Below are 17,997 nucleotides of genomic sequence, written 5' to 3' on the forward strand. Positions count from 1 at the left end.
CGTATAAATACTCTCTCCGAAACACGTGACTCCTCTCCGCCCGACCGCCGCCGCGCCGCCATCATGGACACGAGCCGTGTGCAGCCCATCAAGCTTGCCAGGGTGAGGCGGAGGCCCCGTTTTGAGGGCCCAGATGAGGGAGGAGGGAGTAAGGGAACCGGGTGGGCTAGATCTGATTCCAGTTTCTTCCCCCAAGGTCACCAAGGTGTTGGGCAGGACCGGTTCTCAGGGACAGTGCACGCAGGTGAGCGGGGGAGGCGGGGAGCGGGGGGATGTTTGCGGGGTGGGGCTTCTAAAGTTTGAATCTCGAGGATAATTTCTGTGCCCCGGGTTTTGTTCCCTGGTATCTGGGAACCGATACGTTCCCTATTTCCCGGGGCTTACAGAAGGTCGAGGGTCGGAACTTAGGCAAGGCCCTGCCCACTGGATCTGGGCTCTGGCGATCTCATTCCCCGTGTTCTGACATAGTTCGTTGTCCTGGTTCAGCCTGTGCCAACGACCACAGTGGCTCCATGCTCTCACGACAACCCCCAGTTGTCTCCCCTGGTGGCGTCTTCTGGCGCTCGGGAGCTTTGTTCTCCACGCCTTGGCCCCTCTCCGGCTTGTCTCCTATCCCAGTCCTGCCTTCCCAGCCTCAGCCCCTTTTAAGTGTCTCGAAGCAGAAACGTTCTCTGGATCGACATCAGCCGCTTATCCCACGGATCCTATTCTCAACCGACTCTGACTTCTTCCCGTCCTTCCTGTGGGCCCCGTAGGTGCGCGTAGAATTCATGGACGACACGAGCCGCTCCATCATCCGAAACGTGAAAGGCCCCGTGCGCGAGGGCGACGTGCTCACCCTGTTGGAGTCAGAGCGAGAGGCTCGGAGGCTGCGCTGAACTTGTGACTGGTGAGTGCACAAGTGGAGTGGGAAATTGAGCAGCTCCTTGTTAGACCCTTGCCTGGGGGTGGGGAGATTTCGTCAGGGCTCAAGGATCAAGGGCTGTTGGTCGGGGTCTGCTGAAGTTAGCAAGATGGGGGAGGGAGTTTCCCTGTTTGGGGTGGGGGCACCTTGTCAGCATTTCAACGCTTTGGTTTGTTTACAGGGTGCTGGATGTCTGGGTTGTCGCCTTGGCCCACCAGGATGATCTGCTGTTAATAAAGTGTTTGTATCGTATGTAAACCTGAGGTTTTGTCTGGGTTGTCATTAGATTTCCAAAATCCTTCTGTGGGGCCCCCAGGTGGTCACTGACCCAGTGTACTCTGAAAATGGGGGGTGTTCGCCAACAAGGCATTTTCTTTGTGAGGCGGGAGAACCATGTGTCTATGTACACCTCCAAAACAGGACAAGATGAGTTAGGAAGGTTTTATTAGGTAAGAAGCCTGGAGGAATGGGTAGACTAGGGGCTGTGTCACTCCCTCAGCTGCCTCCTCACCCTGTGTGGTTCAAGCTGAGCCTCTGACCACAGACCTCTGCCCAGAGATCAAGACCTGACTCCGCCTCCCCGACCCAGATGTGTTAGGCCAGTCACTGGGGCAGGGGGTCCTCTCCACTGTCACTGCAGCCTCCTTCACCAGGCGTGGCCGTGGATGAATCAGGGGACAGCTGGTGAGAGAGGTGGGGGGGAGGTTCCTGTCAGTCTCCGGCAGACAGGACACTGGGTTTCAGCCCCCCTTAACACTCAGAGATGCTTAAGCTACTGGAGGTCACTTGTTTTCACCGACCCTAAGTGGAACCCCCCCTTGCACAGTAGAGCCAGGCTGCCAGGATTTGAATCCAGCCTCTGTCCCATCTGACCTGGAAGAGGCACTTGACCTCTGTGGTTCTTTTCCCACACATGTACAGGAGAGTGCAGGAAGGGGAGACTGGTAGGGCAAGTTTAATTAGGAAAATGCTGGCACTTTTGCTTATAAGCACCTCCCTTTTGGGGACAGACTGAATCCTCTTGCCCTGCTCCCTAACTCTAAAGCGAAAGTGTTAGTGACTCACTTGCTCAGTCATCTCCAGCTCCCTGCAACCCCATTGATTGTGCCTGCCAGGCTTTTTTATCTATGGGATCTCCAGGCAAGAGGACTAACTCCAAAGGATGCTTTTATTCCTTTGCTCTGGGCCTGTAATGGGAGTCCACAGACATGATGGTCTGAGCTAGGTCTAACAGCTCTTGTCTGACCTTAGGGCAAGCCCCCCTGGAGGCCTCAGGCTCATGACCTTCACTTTACATGTGAAAGTGTGTCTAACCCTTGGGGTGTTCTGAAGATTGAACATCAGACCCAGGTTCCTGCCACCCAGTGCTCCCTCTGTGGGTGCACAAAGAAAAGCCCCTTTTCTGGGAGCACACTTGGTATCCTTGAGCTGTGCAGCTGGTAAACTCCATTTCTGCAGGATGGGGTCGCACTCACCTGGGAGCCAGGCTGGCCTGAGCTCAGGTGGGCATGCAGCAGAGCGGCCACCTCGTCCTGCTCAGCCTCCAAGGCAATGGCCAGGGCACTGGTGCCCTCCTGAGGGATCATAGAGACAGTCAGGTCCCTGAATCAAGGCACTACTACCCCACACCAGCCCCATGGTGGCTCACGTTGTCCAGGAGGGCAGGGTCACAGCCTGGCTGGGCCAGCAGCAACCGCACAGTGTCTAGGCGCCCATACTCGCTGGCGCACATCAGTGCCGTGGCCCCGTCTGCATCTTGCACGTTCACGTCTGCCCCGCATTCCAGCAGGGCAGCTACCATGTCCTGGCGGCCGTGGCTGATGGCCAGCATGAGGGCTGTCTGTCCTGTCTGGGGAGAGGGAAAGAAGGGGACAGGGCTGGTGTGGGCTCTGCAGGAAAGGGAGGGGGGTCTCAGAGACTTGGCTCCGGAAGTGAAAGTGCCACCTGGACTCAACCAGGGAGGAGGCATCTATGCACCTGGCTGGCCTTGGCGTTAACGTTGCCCATTTGAAAGAGTCTCTGGACCACAGCCATGTCCTCCTCTCGCCCCACAGAAGTAAGTGCCGCCAACATGAGGGCAGAGTAGCCAGCTCGATTCTGGTGGTCAATCTTGCAGACCCCTAGGAAAGCGAAGAGGCATCAGTTCAAGAAGCCGACACCTAAATTTGTCCACTCCCCTCCAAGCATCAAGTTCACCATCTGTTTAGCCAGCTTGGTCACTGAGGGTCATGCATGATTTTACTTGTTCCTCTGCCTTACAAGGCTCTTCCCTCTCCAGGAGCCATGTGGCCCTTCTCACCTTTAGAGTTCTGTTTCCATCTCACTGAAAGGTTTCCTCACCTCCCTATTACAAACAGGTTTGGAGACTTGGTTCTGTCCAAACCATCGTATCCCCCAGTACCTAGAGCAATACCTCCCACTAATTGTTCAGTCACTCAGTCGTATCTGACTGCAACCCCATGGACTGCAGCACACCATGCCTCCCTGTCCTTCACTGTTTTCTGGAGTTTGCTCAAGTTCATGTCCATTGAATTGGTGATGCCATCCAACCATCTCATCCTCTGTTGCCCTCTTCCACCTTCAATGTTTCCCAGCATCAGGGTCTTTTCCAATGAGCTGGTTCTTCGCATCAGGTGGCCAGAATACTGGAGCTTCAGCATCAGTCCTTCCAATGAATAGTCAAGGTTGATTTCCTATAGGATTGACTGGTTTGATCTCCTTGCAGTCCAAGGGACTCTGAGTCTTCAACACCACAGTTGGAAAGCATCAATAAAAGGACTACTGTCCACAAAGCCACCATTGTTAGTTCCCCAGAGAACTGTCAGCTGGGCCCCCCTGGTGTCCCAACTCCATTCCAGTTTCCACACAGCAGCCAGAACAAATCAAAAGAAATTTGGCCCCATCACATGAATTTGAGCAAACCTCCAGGGCAAAAGAGCCTGGCATGCTGCTGTCCATGGGGTCACAAAGAATCAGATACGACTGAGCAACTGAACAATTCCATATGACTAGTATCCTCAGAAGAAACAGATCGCCATGTGATGCTGAAGGCAGAGATGAGCTGCCATCAGTAGAAACTTGGGAGAAAGGCATGGAATAGTTTCACTCTGACCCCTAATAATGAACCAGTCCTGTGAACTTAATGGCGTCCTGAACTGCAACACAATTTGTTCTAAACAAATTGTGGCACTTTGTGGTACTTTTTACAGCAGCCCTGGGAAACAGCTTGGTTGTTGCTGCCTGTCCTTTACAGATGAACACAAATGTCAGCTCCATTTCCTCTAGGGTCAGTTCTGTTGCCATCTTGGCCCCCTCCCACACATCATAGCACCTACCTCTGGATCTCATTCCCCAGGGTGTTCAATGCTTGGGTATCCCCACCATTCTGAAAGCTCAAGACTAGGTGCAGTTTGGGGAGATGAATGGTGGGAGAGGTTTGGGGAAAGCAGGGGATCAGGGTATTGGAGTAGATGTCCTAGTCAGAGGAGATCTGAGACAGTGGGCTGAGAAGTAAACAGTTTTAAGTCACAGCGCTTCCCTGGTGGTACAGTGGTTAAGACTGTGCTGCCAATGCAGGGGGCCCGAGGTTCCATCCCTGTTCAGGGAGCTAGATCCCACATGCTACAACTAAGATTTCGCATTCCACAACAAAGATCCTGCATGAGACAAGACCTGGTACAACCAAGTAAATTTTTTAAAAAGGTGGGATAGTTAAGTCAGGACTAAGGGCATCCCCCAGTTGTGTGGCCTATTGTCTAGGTGTCCATTCCTCTCACAAGCCTCTGTGACCCTGGTGGAGGATGTTAGGTGCAGAAGAGGCTCAAAGTAACCACAGTGGGGTGTCTGCAGCTCGCCAGGCACCCCATCTATCTTCCCCCGCCTGCTTTTCCCTTCTGAGGCCTTGCTAAGGAAGGATCCTAAACTAAAGGATTACCCTGTTTCTTGATTCCCTTCCCTGATTTTATCTTGTCATGGCCCTTACCTCTGTTGGAAATTATGTTTGATACTTATCAAGTAAAACTGATCCTTCTCTCCACTCCCTACACGCACCCGCCCAGAGCTCCCATTCATGAAAGCTCATTCATTCAACAAACACCAGAGGGTCTACTGTGTGCCTCAATGAAGTCTGATAAGCAAGCAGGATGAAGTGAGGGAAGGGCAGCAGGAGGATTTTGAGAGAGTACATAAAGGAGAAGTTAATAACAGGCCAGAGGGGGAGCAAGGAGACAGTGCAGTGAAACTGGGTGGGAGCAATGGCTACTGGTCCCACGAGCCCCAAGGATTGTGGGAGTCGGACAACAGGAGACAGTGACCTGAGATGATGGGAGGTGAGAGTTTAGGTGAGAATGCCAGTCCTCCTCTGCATCCTTGGCAGGTGTAGGATGGCAGTGCCAGCCCAGCACTACCCAGATTCCCCCTTCCGTGGGTCCCTATTCTCTAGAGCCCTCCCCACCCCTCCTCAATGCTGACCCGTATCCAGCAGCAAGCTCGCGATGGCCAGGTTCCCATGGGACACGCTGTAGTGCAGGGCTGTGTTTCCGTTGCCATCCGCCAGGTTCACCACGTGCTCCAGCAGCTCTCGCCCCAGGCGCGCCACCGCGCCCAGGACCCCGGCCACGGTCTCCGCTTGAGAGCGCCGCTGGCTCGACACCCGAAACCACTCCTGGGCCACCAGGCGCGCCGCGCCCTGCCAGGACAGGAGAGAGACATCAGCGAGGGCCCAGGGCAGGTGTGGGGGCGGGTCTGGGAACCCAGGCAGGGGGGGGTTGGTCCCTCCGTATTTGAAGAGGGGCGTGGACTCGTGGGCCGCACCCCTTTGGAGGAGGGAGTAGTGTCAGTGTGGGTACGCGGCCCCAGAGGGCAAGGATGCTCTCCTTCCCGAGGAGAGCCTCCGAGAGAACCAGGAGTGGAGGAAGACTGTGAGCGCTTGTCTTTGGGGAGTCCGGGATGGGGTTGGGGCCGGGGTGGACCCTTCTGGGGAAATCAGAGAAAAATCAGCCCTGTTCTGGGGCGGAGATCCCTTTGGAGACCTTGGTATCCATGGAGGGCCCTGGCGCGAGGTGACGGAACTTGGGGCCCCCTTAACTCTAAAGAAGGCGATGCTCTTCCCTAGGCAGGCATCAGACTCCTGTGACGGGCTCTCTATGCACTCACACTGTCGCGGGGGACCCCGCGGGGCCGGCTCAGCTGCCGCTGCAGGGCTGCACACGCCTCCCTCAAACGCGGGCTCAGTTCGCACCTAGGAGACGGAGAGGCTCCAGGAGAGGTCGGGATGGAGAGTGGGAAGGCGGGGGAAAGAGCAGCCGTCCCCATTCCGTGTCCCCCGGGCAGCTCACCTCCCCTGCGCACCCGGCTGAGGTTCCTGCTCTGCCTCCGGCTCAGCGTCCCGGTCCTCCTTGCCGCTGGGAGCGCCAGGGGTCTCGGAGTCGGATGCCGCGCCGCTGTCGTCGCCTGAGCCCGAGGAACTGCTCCTCGGGGGCTCGGCAGCACCATCCTCGCTGTCGCCCTCGCTGGACGAGCTCTCGTACCTGGGAGCAGGGTGGGAGGTATATGCTGAGCCTCCCCCGTGGGCTCAGTCTGGTGTCCTGCGAGGTGGAAAGTGGCTGTCCCCATTTTACAGATGTGGACACTGAGGCCTGCCTAGACCACGCTGCGAGCAAGGGGCAGAGCTGGGATTCAAAACTCCAGTCTATGTCCCAGCAGATGCTGCCATGGGGAGGGGAAAAGTGCTCACTCTCCATTGAGGACCCCAACAAACTGCAGGCTCTTTGGTCCGGGGCTGGTTTGGCCACCAGGTTTACCGTCTTTCCTCTTCATGATGGATTTGAGGGTGCCTGGCGGAGATCAGATGAGACACTGAGTTCGAATTCAGCGGCCAGCAAGCCAGGGCTCAGCGAGAGACGGGGACTCACCCGCGGGTGCCACGGCCCTGTCTCCATCCGTGGATCCGAGGGGGTTCTCCGGCATCGGGGCTGGGGCCTCCTCTGGAGCATCGGTCTGCGTGGTCTTCTCCACATAATCCCACGAGGTCTGGGTGGTAGCCACGCACGGCTGGGGCCGGGACGCCTCGGCCTCGGCCTTGGCCTCCTCAGCAGCCTCGCGGGCTTCCTCCAGCTCGCACAGCCGGCCCCGCAGGAGCTCGCTCACCCCGCGCTGATGCTCCAGGCTGGCGCGAAGTAGTTCCAGCTCGCGCTCGGCGGCCGCGGGCAGCCCCAGCAGAGCTTCCGTCACCCACGCCTCCGCCTCGAGAGTCTCAGGAGCTGCCCCCACGCCGGCCTCCTGGGTCTCCGGCACCGCCTGGACTCCCGCCTTTTGGGTCTCCGGCACGATCTGGGTGCCTGCCTCCCGTGTCTGGGGCGCCCGGTCGAGACCCGGCGGCGCACCCTCGCTGTGGCTAGAAGCTGACCCGTCCGGGCCGTCAGCCCCGGGGCTGGCCCTGGCGCGAACGCCGCGCTCAGAGGTGGCCAGGCGCTCGGTTAGCCGCCGCAGCTGAGCAAGCTTGTCCGGGCGCCCCTCGGCCTCCCCGTCGGACTCCGGCTGCCGGCGCGCAGCCAGCAACCGCGCCTTCTCGGCGCGCAGCGCGCGCACCTGCTCCTGCAGCTCGGGCAGCGCGCGCGCTTGTTCCTCGAGCTCGCGCAGGCGCCGCAGGGCCGCGGCCATCTGTTCGCGCACCAGCTGCAGCTGCGCTGGGCCCGGCGAGGCCAGGGCCGGATTGGGGGCAGGGCTGCTGTGGCCAGACCCGCGCGGGCTGCGCGGGGCAGCGCGGGCCGGGCTGGGCGCACCCTCTTGCGCCTGCGCTAGCTCCAACCGCCGGCTGGTCTCCAGGAGCGTGCGCTCGACGCGCGGGTTGCGCACGGGTGCGCGCGGGGACAGCGGCGGCAGCATCAGCGTGGACGGCGCACCCGGGGAGAATGCGCCCGGCGCTGCGCCATCGTCACTAGCCAGGGACTCGCTGGAGGTCCAGGCGCCTGGGCTGCGCGCACCTGCGAGGCCGGCCCGGGGCGCGCGGGGACGGCGCGCAGGCAGGGGCCCCGCAGAGCGGCGGGCAGCGGGGCCGCGCTCCAGCTCCTCCACATACTTGAGGAAGTCCAAGTCCAGGTGGAAGCCGTAGGGGGTCTCCACCGAATAGGGCGAGTTCGGGCTGCGGGCGCCCCCAGTCGCGCTGGGGCACAGGCGAGGGCCGCCCAGGTCTGCGAACATGACAGGGGCGTGGAGGAACGTCAGGCCGGGGAGACGCAGAGAGACTAACAAAAGGAGCGCCTCCCCACCGCCCCACGACATGCTTTCACGACGCCACCTGCTCCAAACCCTGCACACCTGCGGTTGCACACCGAAGTTTATACACCTATCTGCACCCCAAAAGTTGTGCATTCACGTGTTGAGCACCTACTGTGTACCAAACGCTGAGGACATAGCAATGAACAAGACAAGCATCCTTGCCCACTTGTAGGAGACAGATAAACACAAACGTTCAAAAAAGGTCCTTAGGGCAATAATAAAAATTTCAAGATGAAACAGAGAGCAACTGACAGGCTTTGGCTCTGGCTGTCCCAGCAGATTTCTGCGGAGGGAACTTAGAAGTTGAGCCCTGAATGAGAAGGAGAAAGCAGCTGGGACGGGAGGTTCCTAAAAGAAAACAGCGCGTGCAAAGGCTCTGGGGTGGAATGAACAGGGTGGACCTGAGTAAAAGCGGGATGGAGGTGAGAATGTGCAGAACAGAGTGAAAGAAGGGAGGAGGGAGAAGACTAGAAGAGGGGGACTTGGGCCAGACTGTGAGGAACCTTCTGGGCCACTGTGAGGAGCTGGAGTTTTATTCCACCTGTAATAGGGCACCAGAGGCAGATTTTAAGCAGGGCCAGGACATTATCCACCTTTATAAAGGGCCCTCTGACCACTCTGCAGAGGAGGGAACTGCAGGGCTGTGTGGGCATCTGGGTGCCGGGTGTGGATCTGTACACACACAAACACCATTTTGCACACTTACCCGGCAGGTTCTGATTCAGGGCAAACTTGGCCATGTTTCCCGGAATAGCAGCCACCTTTTTCACACCCTGAAAAAGGCCCCCAGAGGGGTGAGGGTGGGTAGGGCTGGACCCTACCCCTCTGGCTGTGCCTCTGGGGTCTGTCTGGACTCTGCATGAGTAAACAGACCCAGCGCTCCTCTCCACCCCCCAACACCCCCACTACACACACACAGGTCCTCTCCTCCCTCCTCCCTCAAGTGGCCTTGAAAGTTTGGAATGAATGACTGTGGGGGCCCTCCTGTGCCAGGCCTCCTCAGCCTGCTGGGCGGGAAGGGCATCAAAAGAAGAAGGGATGGTGATAAGAGAACCAGAGCAGCTGGGGGCGGGGCAGGGGGCGGTGCTTTCCAGACCTGCGGAGATTTCTGTCAGTCCCTGAGGGAAATTAGAAACTGACGCTCAAAGGGGTGGAGTGTGATCATTCAGAGGAGGAAGGCGAGAGTTGGAAGCCTTTCGTGGGCTCATTAAAAACTCATCTGGTCAGATTCTGCATACTGAAAAGAAACAAACAGAAAACAGAATTCTTACATTTTTTTTTCCTTAGAGTGCAAACAAAATATAATTGTACATCCAAATTTATATCAGTGTCACTTGTGAGATCCTTTAGGAATGATGAAGAGTTCTCCAACAGAGGCACCAAGGATGCAAAGTCTCCTTGTGATGTCTCTACTGGAGTGCCACAGGGCTCTGCCCTTAGTTCGTGAGAAATTGTAGTGGAACCACAAGCACCCAGATTGTGAGAGCTGTGGCTATGTTTGGGGCTAAAGGGAGAGAGACTCTTCAGGTGATGTGATGGAGGCTCTAAGAAACTGAGGGAGGGGCTTCCCTGGTGATCCAGTGGTTAAAAATCCACCTGCCAATGCAGGGGACATGAGTTCAATCCCTGGTCCAGAAAGATCCCACAAGCAGTGGAGCAACTAAGCCCCGTCTGCCACAACTACTGAAGCCCACATGCCTACAGCCCACGCTCCACAGTAAGAGAAGCGACCACAATGGGAAGCCCGTGCACTGCTGCAATGCAATGAAGAGTAGCCTGGGTTTGCCGCAACTAGAGAAAGCCGCAACAACAAAGACGCAGTGCAGCCAAAAACAAACAAATAAAAATAAATAAATCTAAAAAGGAAACTGAAGATTGGGTCACATCTAATAATGTGATATTTAACAGGGATTTTTCCAGAACTTTGTTATTGAGTCCACCACAATCAAAGTTACTGTGCTTTGTTTCAGAAAGCACAGAGCAGGAAAGATGGGGCTTTGAAGAGCCCACAGGAAAAACCCTCAGAGAACTGCAAGCAGCTTGTATCGAGTGCCTACTCTGTGCCTGCTCTCATTTAATGTACCTCCCCCAGTATAAACCTGCAAGGAAGGATGGTTCCCCCTTTTCCAGATGGGGAAGCTAAGGCATAAAGCAATTAAGTCGATTACCTATAGGAAATGTCCTCAGACTGGGTTCCACTCATCTTCTGGGGAACTCTTGTCTGCCCAGCCCTCCACCAGCAGGTGCCCACCAGCCCCAATCTGTATGCTTCCTGACCTACTGCCATCTGCACTAACCACCTGGCAAATTTCCCCATCACCTCTTCAGGTCTCTTGCACTCCTGATGACCACCTGCATACCTAACACCCACCAACCACCTGTTGGCCCACCTGACTCATTTTGCTCCACGGCTGGGTATATGGGCCCACTCGCCACCTCTGTCCAGCCTGGGTCCCTGACATCCCCCCCACCCCCACTCCCCAAGGGAGGAGGGAGTGGCGGGGAACTTGCCGTCCTGAAGCAGCTGTTTCCTGTCCCTCACACTGGCTATAAGGGGCCGGCCAGCGGGGCGGCACAGAGGACAGTCAGTGCCTCTCAGGACTTGTTTTCAGGAAGCTCTCTGGGAAGAGCTGGGTCATGGAGAAAACCTGGACTGGGGCTTAGGGGTCTGGGCTGGCCTCATACACAGCTGGCCAACTGCCTCAGTGGGATCAGCCCCTTGCTTCAGGGACCTGGCCACACCCAAATCCAAGACCCTGGGAATTCAAACAAACAAAAAAACAGCTCTGGGCCATTCCCAAGACCCAAACAAGCTGGAGCAGCCAGACCCAGAAGTTGGCCTGAAAAATGGGTGGATGCCCCCCAAAAGATGCTTTTCTGGTGGCTAGATGGTAAAGAATCTACCTGCAATGAGGAAGACTTGGGTTCAATCCCTGGGTCGGGAATATCCCCTGGAGAAGGGCATGGCAACCCTTTCCAGTATTCTTGCCTGGAGAATACCCATGGACAGAGGACCCTGCCAGGTTACAGTCCATGGGCTCGCACAGAGTCGGACACGACTGAAATGACTAAGCAACAGCAGCAGCCCCAGGAAGAGTAAATAGCAATATAATAAAAACGTTTGCATTTGCTATGGGGGTAGCCTCGATTCTAAGCAATTTATGGGTATTAACTTAGTAAAAAAACAACAACAACAACAAAAAAAAAACTCCTAGGCCCTTTGAAGTAGATTTTCTTAGCATTATTCTTTTCCCCCCTTCCCCATTGTGCAGATGGAGAAACTGAGACTCAGAGATGAAGTGACCCAGCCAAGGTTGTACATGGGCAGAAGCAGGTTTTTGAACCCAGCAGCTTTGCCAGTATTTCATTCTTGCCTGGAGAATCCCATTGCTAGAGGAGCCTGGCAGGCTACAGTCCATAGGGTGGCAAAGAGTCGGACACGACTGAAGCCACTTAACACACACACCCACTGCATTGCCCACTCCACTTGATAGCTTTCTATAAACAGCCCTCCACTCACCATGAGGGGCAAAGAGCTAGAGGGGGTCGGCCCTCCCAGCCTGCACTCCTGCCTGTCTCCTGCGTGTGTCCCTGATGGGAAGAGCAGGGCCAAAGTCTGGTGACTCCAGGGGTTGTACCCTCGCCAGAGCGGGGGCGGGGGGCGTGCAACCGCTCTCTCTTGTCCTCCGCTCCCTGCCCGAGGAGCTGTCACGGCTAGATCCACATCCTCTGCCTGAGACCCTTCGTTAGGCCGTCAGAGTCGACGCCACACGCCCCCACTCCCGCCCCAGGGATTATTTTGGGACTCAGAGCTGTGATCGCAAAACCTGAGGGGTAGGGGAATACTGAAGGCAGTTCAGATCCCGGTCTTGGGGAGGGGGGCGTCTTCCCAGATTGAGGCTCTGGGTGGAGGCACCCCCTCTAATGTGGGGAGGGACTTTCAGACCCCTGAAGTGGGGTGGAGGCTGATGATGGTGCCAGGGGAGAGGTACTGAGGTCAGCACCCCGTCACCCCCATGTCCCCTTAGGACAGCCTCACAGAGACAGAGCAGTTTCCTGCAGGAAACGCTGCCGGGCGGTTCCATCCGCTGCCCATTGTCTGCCGGCCCCGGGGGCCATCCGTCCCTCCTCCCAACGCGGTTTCCGAATCACCCTACACACACACACTCAGGTCCAGAGCGAGGGGATGGACTCGGGTCCCCCAGCTGTCCCGGAGCGACTCCGGGAAAGGATCCCGAAGTCGTGGAAGCACAGGGGGCGAACGACCCCTCCCCCAGCACACTTCGCTCCTGAAGGGCGGGAGAAATGAGACCTCACGAATCCACAGGGCCCCAACTCTGCTCGCTCCCCACCTGGGGCTCCCAGTGTGGGAATGGGGGGGGGGGGGGGTCCCAGGCAGAGAACACTGTGCCCTCCCCATCGCTACGCGCTGAGCCAGCAGAGGGGCTGGAAGCGCAGCGCCCCGTCCCGGTGCGTACCCCTGATCCCCGCCCCCCAGATTCCCCATCGGTGCCCAGAAAGCTGGTGCTTTACCTGAAGCCGCAGCCCCAGCCGCGCCCGCACCCGAGCCCGCCCCCTCGAAGTTCGGGGACGGGTTATCAAGGCCTGGACCCTAACTGACAACCACGTCAGCCAACCAGGGCCCTTTGCTCTCCGAACTGTCCAATGGTGAGGCGGGGTGGGCCGCACTGGCCCGCGCCCAGGGTTTGGGGGCGGGGATAGGGGCGGGGCCTGGAGTGACGGTCTTTGAGGGCTTTCTGTCCAAGGTGGGGAGCTGAGTGCTGACCGGCTCAGGGCGAAAGGGCTTGGATCTCATCCACCGGGGACAGGGAGCCATGGGAAGACTCTAAGTAGGAAAGTTACCCGGTGGGACTTGTATATATGGAAGATCCCTTAGGTGGAAGCTGGAAGGACTGATGCTCCTTTCCCAGTGTCTGGGTGAGGGATCCGGACCCTGGATCTTTTCGACCTCAGGGTCTTCGTGCATGCTCTTCCATCTTCCTGAAGTGTTCTTCCCTGCACCTGTTCACTTGGCCACCTTCTCCTATCTTTGAGGGCTCAACTTATGTGTTTCTGTCCTCTAAAGACCTAACGTGGACCTTCTCCAGTTACGAACCTGATAGCTACTTTCACTATCTGGAAAAAAAAAAAAAAAAAAAAAATATATATATATAAAATTTATTTGTATACTTACTTGCCATCTGTCTCCCAGTAAGGACAGGGAATTGATTGATTTTGGTCACTGCTTTATCCAGTGCCCCGAGCACACAGTAGGCACTTAATAAATGTTTATTGAAGACTCACAGACATAGAGAACAGATGTTGGTTGCTAAGGAGGGGTTGGGAGAAATAGGAAAAACTATTATATAGAGAATAAGATAAACAACAACATCCTATTGTATAGCACAAGGAGCTGTATTCAATATGCTAAGTCACTTCAGTCTGACTGAGTGTCAGACTCTTTTGCGACTCCATGGACTATAGCCCTCCAGGTTTCTCTGTCCATGGGATTCTCCAGGCAAGAATAGTGGAGTGGGTTGCCATGTCCTCTTCCAGGGGATCTTCCCGACTCAAGGATTGAACCCGTGTCTCCTGCATTAGCAGGCAGGGTCTTTACCTCTAGAGCCACCTGGGAAGCCCGTGCTATATTCAATACCCTGTGATCATCCATAATGGAAAAGACTATGAAAAAGAATACATATATATATATATATATATATATATATATATATATATGTATATATATATGTATAACTGAGTCATTTTGCTGTAGAGCAGAAATTAACACAAAATTGTAAATCAACTACACTTCAAAAAAAAGTTTTTAAATGTTTGTTCAGAGAATGATTTGACATTACATTGAACTCTGTAACCCAGTTGGAATGTAGTATGATCTAAAGTGACCCTCCAGATCTTTTTCTCAATTAATTTAGCATTTATTGAGCACATACAGTGTTCCAGGCACTGTGCAAGTCCTTGAGGGGAACATAGTCCTTGCCATCCTGGGCCTCAAACCTGAGAGGAGGAGATAGACTTTCAAGTTATGGTTTATGCTAAAGGGGTGAGAGGGGTGGGAGCTGGAATCTATGGGAACAGAAAGGGGGGCACATCATTGACCTAGAGTGTCTGGGTAGGCAGCCTGCAAGGATGACACTTAGGAAAGGTGCTCCAGATAGTAGAAATTGCACATGCAACAGGTGATATGGTGAAATTTGACTAAGTCGTGATGTTGGTGGGAGGCGAGCTGGAGGGACAGGCAGAAGGGTATGTCTGAAGCAGCTCAGACTTAATCTGCTAAAATGGGGCCCACTGGAGGTAGGTTACTTTATTTCAGAGATTCATCCATTTGTCCCAGTGCCACTCTGTTTTAACCACAGTATCTTTAGAATATATTTTAACATCTAATACTCCACTTTTTGCAAAATTCCTGGGTTGTTTCCATTGTCTTTTTTCTTCTTCCAGATAAGCCATAGAATACTGTTGTTTCCCCCATAAAAACTATACTGGAATAGATAGATAGATATTACAAAACAGAAACATACTGACAGACTTCAAAAACAAATTTATGACTACCAAATGGGAAAGGTTATGGGGGAGGGGTAAGGGGGGAGGGATAGATTAGGATTTTAGGATTAACATACACATACTACTATATATAAAATGGGGCTTCCCAGGTGACGCTAGTGGTAAAGAATCCACCTGCCAATGCAGGAGACGCAAGGGACTCGGGTTCAATTCCTGGGACAGGAAGAGCCTCTGGAGTAGGATATGGCAACCTGCTCTAATATTCTTGCCTGGAAAAATTCCATGGACAGAGGAGCCTGGTGGGCTACAGTAATAGATAAACAAGGACTTACTATATAGCACAGGGAACTCTACTCAGTATTCTTTAATGACCTGTATGGGAAAAGAATCTGAAAAAGAATAGATACATGTATAACTGAATCATTCTGCTGTACACCTGAAACTAACACAACATTATAAATCAACTGTAGCACGCTCTCTCTGGAAGTCACTCAGTGGTGTCTGACTCTTTGTAACCTGCCAGGCTCCTCTGTCCATGGAGTCCTCCTGGCAAGAATACTGGAGTGGGTAACCACTCCATTCTCCAAGGGATCTTCCCGACCCAGGGATTGAACCTGAGTCTCCTGCATTGCAGATGCAGACGAAGTCTTTACCATCTGAGCCACCAGGGAAGCCCTAAATCGACTATCAGTTCAGTTCAGTTCAGTTCAGTCGCTCAGTCCTGTCCGACTCTTTGCGACCCCATGAATCGCAGCATGCCAGGCCTCCCTGTCCTGTCCATCACCAACTCCCGGAGTTCACTCAGAATCACGTCCATCGAGTCGGTGATGCCATCCAGCCATCTCATCCTCTGGCGTCCCCTTCTCCTCCTGCCCCCAGTCCTTCCCAGCATCAGAGTCTTTTCCAATGAGTCAACTCTTCGCATGAGGTGGCCAAAGTACTGGAGTTTCAGCTTTAGCATCATTCCTTCCAAAGAAATCCCAGGGCTGATCTCCTTCAGGATGGACTGGTTGGATCTCCTTGCACTCCAAGGGACTCTCAAAAGTCTTCTCCAACACCACAGTTCAAAAGCATCAATTCTTCAGCATTCAGCCTTCTTCACAGTCCAACTCTCACATCCATACATGACCACAGGAAAAACCATAGCCTTGACTAGATGGACCTTTGTTGGCAAAGTAATGTCTCTGCTTTTGAATATGCTATCTAGGTTGGTCATAACTTTCCTCCCAAGGAGTAAGCGTCTTTTAATTTCATGGCTGCAGTCACTCCAATATAAAAATTAAAAAGTAAATAAAGTGCATGCACACACAGAGTCAGATCCAAGAAAGCACACAAAATAGATGCATAACTTAAGACACTCCTGAGCGACAGTTCTCAACCAGGAGTGATTATGCCCCCTGGGGAACATTCAGCAATAACTGGAGCCCTTGCTGACTGTCAGGATGGAGTGGGGGAGGGCTGTTCTTGACCTCTACTGGGTGGAGCAGGGATGCTGCTAAACATCTCGTGATGCACATGACAGTCCCACACAACTAACTGTTATCTGACCTGAATGTTGATAGTGCTGAATCTGGGAAACTCAGCTGGAAGACAGACATCATTCTAACCCCCACCCAGGTCCACGAAGAGCAAATCACCAGCAACCCCAGACGCCCTTCCGACAGGCTGTGTCTCAATCACGGTGCTTCCTCACTCTGAAAAGCAACCACTGTTGTGACTTGTGTAATAATCACTGCCTGGTATTTCTGAGTAGTTTATCATGCAAGTTTGAATCTCTAGATACTGTGGTTTAGTCTTGCCCATGCAAAAAAAAAAAGAAAATGATATGTCTTTTAAGTCTCTTTTAATTCATGGGTTCCCCCTCCATCCCTTTTCTCCATTACAAATGAATCAGTTGCACAATTCAGGCTGTTTCCCACGGTCCGGGTGGTGTTGATCCCATCCTCATGGTGCACGCCGGCATGGTCCTCTGCCCTTCATCTTTCATGCAAATTGGCAATTGTTTCCAGAACCAGGATTAGACTAGGGTTTAATGCCTTTGACCCGATGGTGAGTGCTGTTGGTTCCTTCAGATCAGGCTCACTCTCCTTGTCTCTCCTTGCATGAGGTTAGCAGCCATTGATGACGAACTTGTCGGAGGTTGCAAAGTAGTGATGTGTTCTTCTTCGCATTTTGTCCTTCTTTATTAGCTAAACTTCTTCCCTTGCAGATGCTTCCTCTTAAATTCCATTTGGTTACACTTTTCATGTAAAAGTGCTTGATTCTTTCCCTTTAGAGACTACTTTTCTAAATAGTGAATTAATTCCCCATAAACCTCTGAAAGTGACAGTCTTTTTTTTTTTTTTTTTTTTGAAGTTGGTTTAAAAATGGCCACCCAATCCAGTATTCTTGCCTGGAAAACCCCATGGACAGAGGAGCCTTGCAGGCTACAGTCCTTGGGTTGCAAAGAGTTGTACATGACTGAGTGACTGAGCATGGATGCATTAGTTTAAGATGTACAGAAAAGTGATTCTTTTCCATTACAGGTTATTACAAGACATTCAGTATAGTTCCATGTATTATATAGTAAGTCCTTCTTATTTATCTATTTTGTATGTAGTGTGTGTGTGTGGTGTATGTCTTTTAAACTCAAACTCCTAATTCATTCACCCCTATTTCCCTTTGGTAACCATAAATTTGTTTCTCTCCCCCTCCTTTTTTTTGGCTGCACCATATGGCTTGTGGAATCTCATTTCCCCAACCCAGGATTGAATCTGGGGCACAGCAGTAAAAGCACTGAGTCTTAAGCACTGGACCTCCAGAAAACTCCCTCCATAAGTTTGTTTCTATGTCTATGAGTCTGTTTCTTATATTTTCCTAACTAGCTGCTTTTAACATGTTAGGGTGCTATTGGGATTGTGTATTTGTGTTCCTTTGTTGTGTCCTGCCTTTTCTTAGACAGAAAGGAGAACAAACCAATCAATCCTAAAGGAAATCAACCCTGAACATTCATTGGAAGGACTGATGCTGAAGCTGAAGCTCCAGTACTTTGGTCACCTGATGAAAAGAGCGGACTCATTGGAAAAGACCCTGATGCTGGCAAAGACTGAAGGCAGGAGGATAAGAGGGTGACAGAGGATGAGATGGTTGGAGAGCACCACTGACTCGATGGACATGAGTTTGAGCAAACTCTGGGAGATGGTGAAAGACAGGGAATCCTGTCGTGCTGCAGTTCATGGTGTCACAAAGAGTCAGACACAACTGAGCAACTGAACAACAACAACCTTTTTTAGAAACACCAAATGAGATAA

At 53.5% G+C, this 17,997-nt stretch overlaps 2 protein-coding genes across 3 annotated transcripts; one reads left to right on the forward strand and one right to left on the reverse strand.

Moving 5' to 3' along the window:
• Positions 1-2: 2 nt before the first annotated feature.
• RPS28 (ribosomal protein S28) lies at positions 3-1,162 on the forward strand. Its single transcript, XM_019964285.2, has 4 exons — positions 3-102; positions 197-244; positions 756-889; positions 1,086-1,162. The coding sequence occupies exons 1-3, from the start codon at positions 64-66 to the stop codon at positions 876-878; spliced, it is 210 nt and encodes a 69-aa protein (XP_019819844.1). The 5' UTR covers positions 3-63; the 3' UTR covers positions 879-889; positions 1,086-1,162.
• Positions 1,163-1,319: 157 nt separating this feature from the next.
• KANK3 (KN motif and ankyrin repeat domains 3) lies at positions 1,320-12,790 on the reverse strand. Of its 2 annotated transcripts, none has more exons than XM_019964282.2 (12): positions 12,716-12,790; positions 9,279-9,419; positions 8,889-8,955; positions 6,817-8,094; positions 6,639-6,738; positions 6,241-6,432; positions 6,059-6,143; positions 5,375-5,591; positions 2,882-3,024; positions 2,553-2,753; positions 2,380-2,478; positions 1,320-1,585 (listed from the first exon to the last, which is right to left on the reverse strand). In XM_019964282.2, the coding sequence occupies exons 3-12, from the start codon at positions 8,920-8,922 to the stop codon at positions 1,508-1,510; spliced, it is 2,427 nt and encodes an 808-aa protein (XP_019819841.2). In that variant the 5' UTR covers positions 8,923-8,955; positions 9,279-9,419; positions 12,716-12,790; the 3' UTR covers positions 1,320-1,507. The 2 variants fall into 2 exon arrangements, with proteins under 2 accessions (XP_019819841.2, XP_019819842.2); XM_019964283.2 differs by lacking the exon at positions 12,716-12,790 and adding an exon at positions 11,703-12,140.
• Between the last annotated feature and the right edge of the window lie 5,207 nt (positions 12,791-17,997).

The sequence above is a fragment of the Bos indicus genome, chromosome 7, assembly GCF_029378745.1.
Source record: "Bos indicus isolate NIAB-ARS_2022 breed Sahiwal x Tharparkar chromosome 7, NIAB-ARS_B.indTharparkar_mat_pri_1.0, whole genome shotgun sequence".
NCBI lineage: Eukaryota > Metazoa > Chordata > Mammalia > Artiodactyla > Bovidae > Bos > Bos indicus.